Source organism: Amyelois transitella, chromosome 3 (genome assembly GCF_032362555.1).
Source record: "Amyelois transitella isolate CPQ chromosome 3, ilAmyTran1.1, whole genome shotgun sequence".
Classification (NCBI taxonomy): Eukaryota; Metazoa; Arthropoda; class Insecta; order Lepidoptera; family Pyralidae; genus Amyelois; species Amyelois transitella.
In genome coordinates, this window is record NC_083506.1 from 10,628,752 (window position 1) to 10,641,307 (window position 12,556).

The 12,556-nt window shown below is 37.1% G+C and overlaps 1 protein-coding gene across 2 annotated transcripts in view; it reads right to left on the reverse strand.

Moving 5' to 3' along the window:
- LOC106129815 (kinesin-like protein KIF13B) overlaps positions 1-12,556 on the reverse strand; it is a 115,077-nt gene that overhangs the window by 7,193 nt on the left and 95,328 nt on the right. Inside the window, exons 21-32 of one of the 2 annotated variants that reach the window (XM_060952570.1) lie at positions 11,821-11,935; positions 11,467-11,568; positions 10,727-10,832; positions 10,102-10,293; positions 9,643-9,787; positions 9,099-9,247; positions 8,445-8,590; positions 5,841-6,012; positions 1,920-2,053; positions 1,464-1,590; positions 744-1,184; positions 282-430 (exon numbers count right to left, since the gene is read on the reverse strand). In XM_060952570.1, the coding sequence (XP_060808553.1) occupies positions 282-430; positions 744-1,184; positions 1,464-1,590; positions 1,920-2,053; positions 5,841-6,012; positions 8,445-8,590; positions 9,099-9,247; positions 9,643-9,787; positions 10,102-10,293; positions 10,727-10,832; positions 11,467-11,568; positions 11,821-11,935 (1,978 nt within the window). Of the gene's footprint in view, positions 1-281; positions 431-743; positions 1,185-1,463; positions 1,591-1,919; positions 2,054-5,840; positions 6,013-8,444; positions 8,591-9,098; positions 9,260-9,642; positions 9,788-10,101; positions 10,294-10,726; positions 10,833-11,466; positions 11,569-11,820; positions 11,936-12,556 lie in introns of both variants that reach the window. The other variant, XM_060952564.1, reaches the window with a different exon arrangement.

The window sequence follows — 12,556 nt, forward strand, 5'->3', positions numbered from 1 at the left end:
TCAAAATTTTGGAATAAGCCTATGTACTACAGGTATTTGTTTTTATCACAACTTTTGGTTTTCTGTGTACATTCAACCGAAAAAAGAATTCCAAGTTTATAAACCTATCCCTTAGTCGCCTTTCACGACATCCATGGGAAAGAGATAGGAGTGGTCCTATTCTTTTTTGTATTGGTGCCGGGTACCATACGGCACATACATGTACATAGGCACTGTATAACACTCTCAAATAACGATATGAAAGAAATATCATCGACAAAAAACGTAGACTATATGTTTACCTTTCCAGCGGGCAACTGAGTCTTGACTCTGCCATGGCTGTCGGGCCCCGGCGACGCGGAGTCGCTCTCGCCCACTGACGACGCCTCCCGACTTCGCTCGAAAGACTGGTTCGACTGCTCAGAGCTTACTGACTCGACCTCCGCCTCTCCTGTAACATACACATCACGTCACGTCTATATTCCTTGCGAGGTAGACAGCGCCAACAGTCTTAAAAGAACTAAATGAAAAAAAACTTAAAAGAAAGAAATAAAAACGTTCAGCTGTTTGGCTTAATGATGGAATTGAATTTCAAATAATAACAGGTTGCTACGCCATCGCCGACAAGAAGAATCAGAAGTTTATTAGCCTATCCCTTAGTCACCTTATACGACATCCCTGAGAGAGATCGCGTGATCCTATTCTAAAGTAGCGTTAACTACACGGCGTAAAAATAAATAAAAATATTGATACCTAATACTTACCGAAAGAAGACTCATGCTGCACTTCTCCGTTCACCTGTACCGAGTCGCTACTCTTACTTTGACTAGACACGATCACGTGGCTCTCCACGGGAATCGCCCCGAGGGGGTCCAACATCTGTCCCGTTTCCTCCTTCACATCCTCGCAATCCCTCATGAACGGGTTGATTCTCTTTGAACCGGGTGTCAAAACTGGTGTTTTAACTTTCTCGAATGTAGTGTCCTCCAATTCGTTCTTTGATTCGACTATTTCATTCTTCAGTTCGGTGATGTCGTTTCTTAGTTCGCTGATTTCGTTCCTGAGGCCGGCCATCGTGGTTTTGGTCCGGGTTATGTGCGTGTAGTCCACGCTCTTGTCGAAGTCTGGCGTGTCGTCGACGGACATGCTTCGGATTGATAGCGTGTCATCGTTGGTTAGATTTGTTGATGATACCGCTTGTGAACCTGGAATGAAAGATGATAAATATACAATGCAATGAAAGGTAAGATGTAGGTACGCACTTTTGGCAAAAATGTTTATTTGGACAACATGCATACATCTGTTATGTTACGGGCAAAGATAACAGGCACAAAATGGAGAAAAAGACAAAAACTCTAAGTCATAAAGTTGTCATAATACGAGTATTGTTTGTCTATTTATCACTTCAGAAAATTATATAATTCTATACGGTACCATTGCGACGAGAGACTAATAACAATCAGTATAAAAAATTTAGTAATTACCATAACCGCTGGACGATATAGAAGGAGAGTTCTTGTTGGGCACCCTCTCGCAAGCCAATTCGTGAAGCGAATCCAAAGTCTTAGAAGTGGGTAGGAAGCCACGAGGGGTAGCTTTGGCGCGGGTGCGCTGGAAACCGAACAAAACAAGCGTTATTCTTAACCTTATCATCGTTACGTAAGGTTCAGTTTAAGATAACTCCGGGCATTAAGGAAAACTATTCAATCTCATTTTATTGGATGTCGAAAAAACAAACTAGTGCATCCACCATTAACTGGGCTGGCTTAGAATTTCCCCTTGTACAGAATCTCGAAGATCAAACGACAGTAGTTTTGACTATCTTGGTTCCACAGTTGTATCGTTTTCATAGCGGTGGCTTTTTTCAATGATGCATAGTGTCAAACACCAGAAGCATAATTACATGGAAATATAGTGAGTTTATCATGATAAAGCCTTACATGCGATCGCGGGGTAGTAAGTTCATCCACTGGCGCCGATTCTGGTTCCGAATGTGAGTCGTCATCGTTTCGCCGCCCCGGCTCTTCGTGCAAAGTCGTCATGCGCAGCCCTAGCTTGCCGCTCGCCGGAGACGCTGTAATTTCAAACGTATTTTATTTATTATAGAGTTTCCACGTGGCGTTCAGGGGTGCTGTTCACTGACGTTGAAAATGCATGTATCGTATCTTCTCTCACTCTCGTTTTCCCTTTGGTTGAGAAAATAGAGAAAGATGGGAGAGATAAAACATATGCTCTATCAACGGTCGTAAATAGTGGCCAGTTACCATTGATAACTGGATCATTTCCACATGGAACGCCACTTTGTGAAGGAAATGAAAAGTCAACAAAATAATGTAGCACTCTAGTAACAGGTAACGCTTTCTACTAATACTTTAATATTTGCAATGCTTTTTTAGTGTTAAGATATTGTTGCTTGCATAATAAGATTTCGATTACAAAGCCTCACTAAGAAATAAATATGTATTCTTTATCGTTATAAACCAAAAAGAAAACAACTTTCTATAAGTATGACAACCATAAACAAAGTGTCAACTGTGCAAATTTTAATTTATTTATAGTGTTCTACGAATTATGCCACAAATGCTGATGGTCGGGGCATCCTTCCATTCATACATATATGCCACAATTCGAGCAAACCATACTTTAGACTAGGTGATACAAATCCTATGTTAAAACTATGTATGAACTTATGAAGTAAGAAAATCATGAGTTTCCTCTAAAACAAATCACAATGTCTTGAGCCAAATCATGCCAAACAATGACTCATGCCAATGTCGCCAATAAGTAACGCCGATGAAGTTGTATGTTGCAAATTAAAATTAAACAGACTAACAAAACCACACGACCGACTGTAAAATTTGGTTTAATTGTTAATTGGCATATTCGAAACGTGTGTGAGATAAGATTAAATTGTGTCATTGTGTGCGTGTTTGTCTTTACAATTTGTTTTGAGAATAAAGCAACAGTGCTTAAATTGATGAAACACTCATTACATCGAGCGCGGATATTTGACAGTCTTTCTTTGGAAGACGATGAACTTCTCTAAAAAACATAGGAATAAATACAAAAACCCATTGTATAACATAGTTAAACTATGCATTTGAGCTACTTTTTTCGTTAATGCTTTCATAACTTGTTTTATAAGCGCATTAACAAGAATATTTAAAGATTTTTATGATTGCATCCAAATAATGTTGGTTATATTTTATTAGCAATTTATTCACACCTGTCATGTGTCAAGACGGTGAAAACAATTTCGAAAATGTCAATTCAAGAAAAAACAAAATAACCAAAACAAAACCGGTAGATATGTAAACAAAAACTGAAACAAGCCAAACTAGTGATCTACGATATTCTCTGTTATTGACATACACTTGTTGGGCGTCTGCAGTCGTAGTGAGTTCAGGTTCAAATTCAAGTTTAGGAACGTTGGCCGAGCTGCAATAGAAACAGTAACAAACATTTCAGTACCACACCGCTTACATTTCATCCTAGATTACTTCAAATTTATGAACAGAACTTTATGGTATGACAATAAAAAATAATTAAAATCTATTTTTCATTCAGATAATTATACAAAAAAAAGTATTTAATCGATAAATTTTCTGAGGAATTAAAAAAACATCTTTCTTTGACAATTAAAAATGAAAAGATACTTCAATACAGATTCTTTAAATGATATACTATAATATTCATGAGTAAATATTTTTTCACATTTTCACTGAGAAAGTTAGGTATCATGATCAAATACAAACATTCAAATTATTTTGCTTGCTCATCCACGAGTTATGGATCACACATACAAATTACATAGGTACCTACATTACATTTAGATACAAGTCTATACCATGCTCTGAATACTTTTCTATCAACATTTTTTTCATTAAGAAACATTAGTAAGTTACTACATTTTACATGCATTTTCACCTAACACGTACACATACAATCCTACATTCGATATTTTGCTATATCTACAATTTACGTTCTACTTTACATAACTGCCTTTGAAGTTTTTGAATATTACTAATGTTTAAATTCGATTGCTGTATTTGTTGCATTATCAGACAATTGTTGTGTAACTGACCCAGACGTGAATTAATTTGACAACTATTGCCAACGGCTTTCGTTCAGAAGCAGTGTTTAACACCTGAGTACTATTTCGAAAGCAATATTCGCTTTTGAAACCCACAGCAAATATTAACGAAGAGGGAAGGAGAAGGGAATAATAAAACAGGACATGCTCGGTTCATGCAAATGAAAATATACACGCAAACCAACAATACATATAACACAACGACGGAAGCTTGATGCTCGAAGCTTGCAGTTCAGTTTGCACCTAACAGCCAATAAATAGGGTCTAATTTTGTCTATTTGTTTAACAAAGATTTCGAAACGAAATTTTCAGTGAACAGTTAGAATAGTAGCCAATAGATTCTCGTGTTTTGAATTAACAGCCAATCACGGTTTAAATACAAATAGTTGGAACAATGATCACAACACATCTATTTTGGATCGTTCTTGTTGCATGAACATTCGTCTAATAATTTCGCCATACATTGCCATTCCGATTTAAGACCATATAGTCACTGTTTACCTGATAGGAATGAGCCTGAAGGTAGCGGGATGAAGATACAGAAAATACAACGTTAGTTAAAGCCGGGATATTTTCCTTAGCGGTACATTCTTTGAGACGTTTCTATTGTGAATGGGCTCTATTGCTTCCATTATACTTAATTTAAAATTCTACAGAGCATATTACCAAAAGAAGTAAAATTAAAAAATAGTAAATCTGCAAGCTCATAAGTCGTGCGGGGAACACCATTCAGATAAAAAATTTCTCAAAGAACAGCAAATGTCATAAGAGTAATTCATTAGAGTGGAATCACTCAAAACAATCAGGGATTATGATATAGAAAAAAATAGAAGATGGAAGTAGAAGAGAGATAGTCTGATTGAGCTATAGCATTGCCACAAAGCAAGTTGAAATAAAATGTAATTGTGAAGTTATGAAGAAGTGGATGTATTGGTTGTGAGTCGAAATGAGCCTATGTATTTAAAATTTGACACCAAACCCCAGTATTTTTTTCTTTATAACAATCTATACTAATGTATCTATTGTGCAATCTGTACAACTTGCTAAATTCTCATGTACCCCTATGCTACTTTTGTGCACTAATATACTAGATATAGTTGTCAACTGTTTACAAATTTCAACTCTATTTGGTTATATTCAAATTTTTGTATGTGCCGTTTTGTATGCATTTTCACGCACTAGTGCCCTGACAAATTGTAGGCATGACAAAATGTATGATTCGTACGTATGAATGAGAGAAATCAGAAAATGGATGTATTGGAAGTTTAGGAGTATTTTCGCTGTTTCATTTAAAATTTGTCGCTTACAATGCTGTAAATAAAATAAAAGTTAGTACAAGACCATAATGTAAATCCATTTTTTATAGAACAATTTTAATTTTAAATTACTAATAGTTGCATCGATCATATTCAAACAGATTCATAAAAACCCTTGTAGTGTAGAAGAAGATAAAAATAGCGTTTTGTAAGTATTTAATGGAAGGTAAATTAATAAGATCCACCTCCAACAATTGTCTGATTCAGTCGCCATATGTAGTATAAAAGAGACTGAAACACACGACTGTTAATTTTGGGACTCTTTTATAATTTACTTTTCATTTCATAATACGTTAACGCTATCTTAACTTACTTGTTTCATATGTCACAAGCAATGACTAACCAATTCTTATATCTCCAATTTCATTCAACCAATATTTCCCGACCAATCCTTATATTTCAACCAATAAACATCGATCCGAGTACCAAAATTATCCGACCAATAAACTCACCGAGTCCAAACGGCTTGGTGGGCGTGGCCACGTCCGGGTCGTTATGCGCGGGCGCAGCGTACGAGTGGCGGTGGACGGATCGCCGCGGCGTCTCGTCCGCCAGGTCGGCCACGCTGCCGGACCGGCCCGACGATAAAGCGAGCGATTCGAACGAAGAGTCTAGACGCATGATCTGGAAGGTATAAGATTCGGTTTAATGTTGGTTTACTGTGAAGGTTGTGGTGGGGAATCAGGATGAAAAAAGAAAGTAAAGAATGCTTATGATAAGAAAAACATTATTAACCAAAGCTAAACAATATAAACAAAGAAACAACTGAAATATCTTTAACATTACACTAGAATTAACATTATATTAAAAAAATCTTAAGCAGTATGAAATTCGAAAGTCTTTACTGAAGATAATAAAACAAAAAAAAATTGAATCGAAATACATACACGTAAATAACGACAGCCATAAAGCACTGCAGCAATAAGGTCGACTTTGGCAATCTAAAGAATATAATTTTATAACTAAAACTTGTAGTATTTACAAAATACATATATTGTAATATTTGCTAACGAAGTGACAGTCGTGCGCTTTCCAACCCCCAGATTCCCCATACCAAAACTCTCGTCTTCTGGAGTTGTTTTTAGTTCAAAAGGTAAAATAAAGGAACGCATTTCAAGAACTACAACATACACCTGCTGAAAAAAAAATATTACAAAAGTAAACTGAATCCACGGTAACAAAAATTACACAAAATGAATACTAGTAGGTACAAATAAGGCAACACTGAAAGCTACAAAACAAAACCCGATGCGGAAAGCATTTCGGAAATAATTCTATTGCATTGTAATAAATGAATTGATAATGAACGATAAAAGGGCAGACTCTTATGACTAATATTTAGTCTTCATATATAATTACACTTCTGATGTGGAAGCCCTCCTATCTTTAAAGGTTAGCCATACACGTATCGATATGCTCAATTTTCTTATCCAATTTTGCTACATATTTTTGCTCTTTAATATGTACACAGTTCAATCAGTACGCGCATGGCCATTTATAGCATAAATTATAGTTGCATTTTTGTACGCTATTACTGAGTGTTTATTAATTCTTAATTCGTTCTTCAAAATCTTTTTCAATCACAACACATCACTAAATCCTCCACACCTGATTACAAAATGGCCAAGTAGAAGTTGACAAAAGCGCAACTATTTTATGCAATTTCTTGTGCTGCCTACAGATACAAGTTTGCATTAATACATGTAGATAAATAGAGCGTGTGTGGGCCATGCAAGACTCACGTTGGTTCCGTTCTTGGCCGCCTCCAGCGCCTGCGACAGCTGACGGCGTAGCAACACACATGTTAGCAAGCGGTTTGCGACATCTAATGTTTGCTGACCAGTATCAATATCTCTTTTCGTAAATGTTCATTTTGTGTTATATTCATAATTTTTAAATTTGCAGTCTCCTACTGCTGGATATACGCCCTATAGCCCGAGATATCCAGGAACAGTGTGTAGTGTCAGAAATTAACAAGTGATACCGCATTTAAAAAGTGTATGAAAACTGCTACAGCAAAATATTAGCATTGACCGAGAAAAAAGATATTAGCGGAAATAGGCCTTAACACTATAGTCATTCAAAAAAGGTATCTCTTCAGAATCAAAGAGATTTATTGATACTGAACAACAAAATCATTTGGAAAATCCTAAGTGTTAGTGAGCGACCTACTCTAGCAAAATACGATGTTATTATACAATGTTATTTTATCTTTTTGTGACACTAAGTGGAAACAACATCAATTAGCTTAATTTTTTTATTAATCTCGTGTTCAAAGCTTACAACAATTATTTAGAAATAGATACAGTATTATTTTTACGCAACTTGAGGTGCGCAGAATACTTATAAATAAAAATTAAAAATCTTTTGACAGTTTTCGGCTTGAATATTAGCAAAAACCTAAGTGCATTACTCAAAATTATCTCCTGTATTGATTTTGTTGTAATGTATGTAATATCTTGTTAGTGCTTACTAAATCTAAAAAAACAGTGTTCTATTTGTTAAGTGCTGCTTTTTAAAGATCTCTAATGATCATTTTTATTATGCGTCAAAACATTTTGTATAGTTGATAAAAGCACATATCAATTATTAATTTAAAATTACACTACAGGGATATACCATACTTCTTGTCATGAAATGTGGCAATTTATCGACGTATCGTTTCTGTAAATTTTGTAAGAAAATGTAAATCCGCATTGAGGCTTGGGTTTCGGAAAATGAGTAAAACAAATTCAACACAAAAAAAATATATATAAAAAGAATTTCGGTAATTTTTTTACCTCACAATCAAAAAAGAAGTAATGGCCAGTTCACTTTGCCATAAGAATTATAAATATCTTAAAAACCTAAACAAACTTATTCATAGACTTAGATATTGGTTGTTTGCTAAAGATGATGTTCTCATGTTAAATACAGTTCACACAGTTTAATGTTAAAATAAAAAAGATACAAAGATAAAATTTAAAAAAAAATCAAACTAGAACTGCAAACTTCACTCTCCGAAACCTCAGCCAGTGCACGCGCACTCGACACAGTGACGTTAGCCACAAGCTCACCTGCGAGAAGTTAGGCACGGAAGCGGTCTTGCGCATAGTGACGGGTTGGCCACGTGCCTGTTCCAGTTCCTTCACGGCCACGCTCTGACGCAGGCGGTCCAACGTCAGGATGCTCTCAACGGCGCTCACGCCGCGTGTGTATTTCTCTGTATAAACGAAAAATAAAGAATAATTGCATTTCTCCAGTCTGCAATCACATCCAATTGGAGCAGACACATAAGACTACGGCTACAGCCTCTTTCGCCTAAATGGCGTAATTATGGAATGGGGATTCAAAAAAAGGGGCACAAATCTAAATCATTAGGTAGAAGAAAAATCTGATCAGAAGAGAACTTCTGACCGAAATCACCTTAGATAAAGACAGAGAATAGAAATAACCAAAATCAAATTTATTTTTCAAACACCAAGATATGCATACTCAAAAAAGCTGAGATGATTCGTCATCGTCATCCATGATACATGGACGCCGAAAATAGGAAACAAAATAAAAATAACTCATCAATATATAAGGCTTTCTCCCCGGTAGCGGCAGATAGACGCTACCGGGGAGAAAGCCTTATATATTGAAGCCAAGCTTTTTCTCTCCTCTAATTCTTCTACAGCCTTGAGAAATTTTAGCGGATAAGAAAGAAGTACAAAATGAACAAAACTCACCAATATAAGTCTCGCCATCGGCCGCACTGGCCTCTTCGCCAGTAGCGGCTATCTGTGCCAAGCTTTCTCTCTCCTCCAATTCTTCCGAAGCTTTCGGAATATTCGACACAACTTCGTACGTGACGCCCGTATGCGTCAGCTGATCGCTCCTGTAAATGTCACTGCTTAAGGTAAATATCAATCGTGGGGTTAGTTCGCGGATTTTTTTATATCGAAGTGAAATGTGTTATGTAGTAAAGAGAAAAACAGGTTGTTAATTCATCCTATTCCAATCCCGCGACTACTTTTGCCGCTACGTTGTGTTGTGGTTAATTAATAAAATAATATTTATAATTGAATAGATTAATTTTCAAAATTGGATACACGGTATCACTTATTGACGTCAACATAACTTAAGTCTAATTATATCTACTACCGCTTCCAAAGCGCATGAGTAGAAGAAGCGGCGAGACAAATTACACTGCAGCATTTTTACCGAACGTCAATTTACAATATTATTTTCAGAACAATCGTATACTAATATATACCTAGAGTTAATATTTACCTCACAATCTTCTTCCGTATCCTGTCTGTTAGGCTCTGTCGCTTATAAATATTCAAAGCCAGTCGTTTCCTTAGTATGAGATCCATTGGCGCCGGGTGAGACAGTCGTACGGTCACTTTCAGTATCAAGTACACGCGTTCATTGGCTGTAAGTAAAATCATTAAATTAACACAATAGAATGAGACTTTTTATCTTCAAAACTAAGTGTGTTTGTCGATCCTCTTGGATTGTGTGAACCGCTGATCTTCGCCTGCAATACGCGGGCCAAGTTTGAGTAAAATCTATGCGACACGCAACATGATATGACTATGATGACATACTTCAAAATTCAATTTCAACATTTTAAACGAATAACTGATAACGCTTGCATCAAAAATATACTACCCAAATTAAACGGACCTGGGTCTCGAAATATAACTAAGAAATATGATACAGAGTAATTATATTGACCAAACCCACCTTCAGTCATCCGATTGAGATACTGCGAGTCGTGTATCGAAGAATCCCACGATGCAATGGCCGACACATCTTTATCGTGATGATGCAGTATTTGTAGCTCGTAAAATTTGTTTCCATGCTCTTTTGGCAGGATCGAGTGAAGTCCCGCCACGGTGACCTCCTCGCCGGATGGGTGGGTGGTCAGGTCGTCGGCTGTTGGCAATACAGGTGTTTATAAATACAAAAACATTATATATTTGTTTGTACAACGGTATGTACGTATACGAAAAGCATTGCATATTTTAAGCATTTAATGTAGTATAAAAAATTGCTTTTGTTTTATCATATTGGCGCAAAAAATTCAAATAAATTAAAATTTGACAACTATTTATGAATGTTTCCATATGCTGAATTGAATCTCATGTAATAAACTAATGCTATCAAGCTATTACAATTGGTTGTTTTTACGATTCGTTAATTAGTGCAATATTTGTGATACAACATATGTCACACGATAATTTACATTTTTAAACGTAATATATATATAGTCAGAGCCGACAGTCCCGTTAACACTGACGTGTTCGACTTTACAAATACAAACAGCTGAAGTTTCATATCTCTATATACTGATTACGATATGCCTCACCATTGAGATCCAGGAACAGCACGGGGATGTGCTGCTCCATGCCGGGCGGCGGGCTCCAGGCGGCCGGCGCGCCCGGGATCGGGCTGCCGGGGCTCGGGACCAGCACCTGTTATACATTCATTATACTACACATACATACATATGGTCACGTCTATCTCCCTTGAAAAGACTGAATGGCCACGTTCAGCTATTTGGCTTAATGATAGAATTGTGATTCAAATAATGACAGGTTGCTTAGAGATACGCCCACCTTTGTACTATTACGTACATACATATGGTCACGTCTATATCCCTTGCGGGGTAGACAGAGCCAACAGCCTTGAAAACACTGAATGGCCACGTTCAGCTGTTTGGCTTAATGATAGAATTGTGATTCAAATAGTGACAGGTTGCTAGGCCATCGCCTAAAAAAGAATCCCAAGTTTGTAAGCATATCCCTTAGTCTGCTTTTACGACATCCATGTGAAAGAGATGGAGTGGTCCTATTATTTTTTGTATTGGTGCCGGGAACCATATGACACTGCCTGCACTATATTACACACATATACATATAGCTATATATAAATATAACCACATCTGTATCCCTTTCGGGGTAAAAAGAGCCGACAGTCTTGAAAAGACTAAAAGGCCAAGTTCAGCTGTTCATGAGATACAGCCTGGTGACAGACAGACAGCGGAAGCTTAGTAACAGGGTCTCATTTTTATTACTTAGGCACAAAAACCTAAAAATGATTACTTACAGCATTTCTCTCTTCGGTAAGAGACACCCATTGTTCTACAAGTGATTGTTCCCTCTCCATATCCCTTTCGCTTTTCATCGATGGCGACATGTTGACCAATTTCTGCAAAGAAACACATGCAATTTGTTACCAAAAAGTACTTTTATGAATTATTGATTTAGCGCAAGGCGGACCCCGGGCCCCGAAACACTTGTGAAGGTTGCGACCGGGAACACGCAGAGATACATACATATGTACATAAAATCACGCCTCTTTCCCGGAGGGGTAGGCAGAGACTACCTCTTTCCACTTGCCACGATCTCAGCACATTTCCTTACACACAGACACACGCAGAGATAAGAGAGAGATTTGTACCTGTAATTGCGCATGCAAATGCTGTCGCCTCCGCGCGAGAGCGTCACTCCATCTCTCCCGAAGCACGGCCAAATCTTCCTCTTGATACGAATCCAATGGCTTTTGTAGTCGAGATCTGTAAATAAAAAACCTTATCACATGAAATTTTCTTTTAAGGCCACTTTTACGCAATTTAACCAGTAGATGACACAGCTACCTGTAAAGAAGAGAGCATTCATTTTATCTCATCTCGAACGTCGTCACTTTTGTTCGTTAATTATTATGATTTTTATGAAAACAATCATCCTATGTTCTGCACCCCTTTTTAGAGTGATTTGACGATACGCAAAACGCTTCGCTAGTCATGCCATCACTGAATGTAAATTGAGTGAGAAATTATTTTATTTTTCAATAAACGAGAACATTACAAATATAAAACAGTACAATGTGTGGTGGTATTATGCCGTGTGGTTCCCGGCACAAATAAAAAAAAATACCACTCCATCCCTCTCCCATGGATGTCGTAAAAGGCGACTAAGGGATAGGCTTATAAACTTGGTATTCTTCTTTTAGGCGATGGGCTAGCAACCTGTCACTATTTGAATCTTAATTCTATCTTAAAGCCAAATAGCTGAACGTGGCCTATCAGTCTTTTCAAGACCGTTGGCTCTGTCTACCCCGCAAGGGATATAGACGTGACCATATGTATGTACGTAATAGTACAAAAACGGGCTTATCACTTCAAGCAATGTCTCTT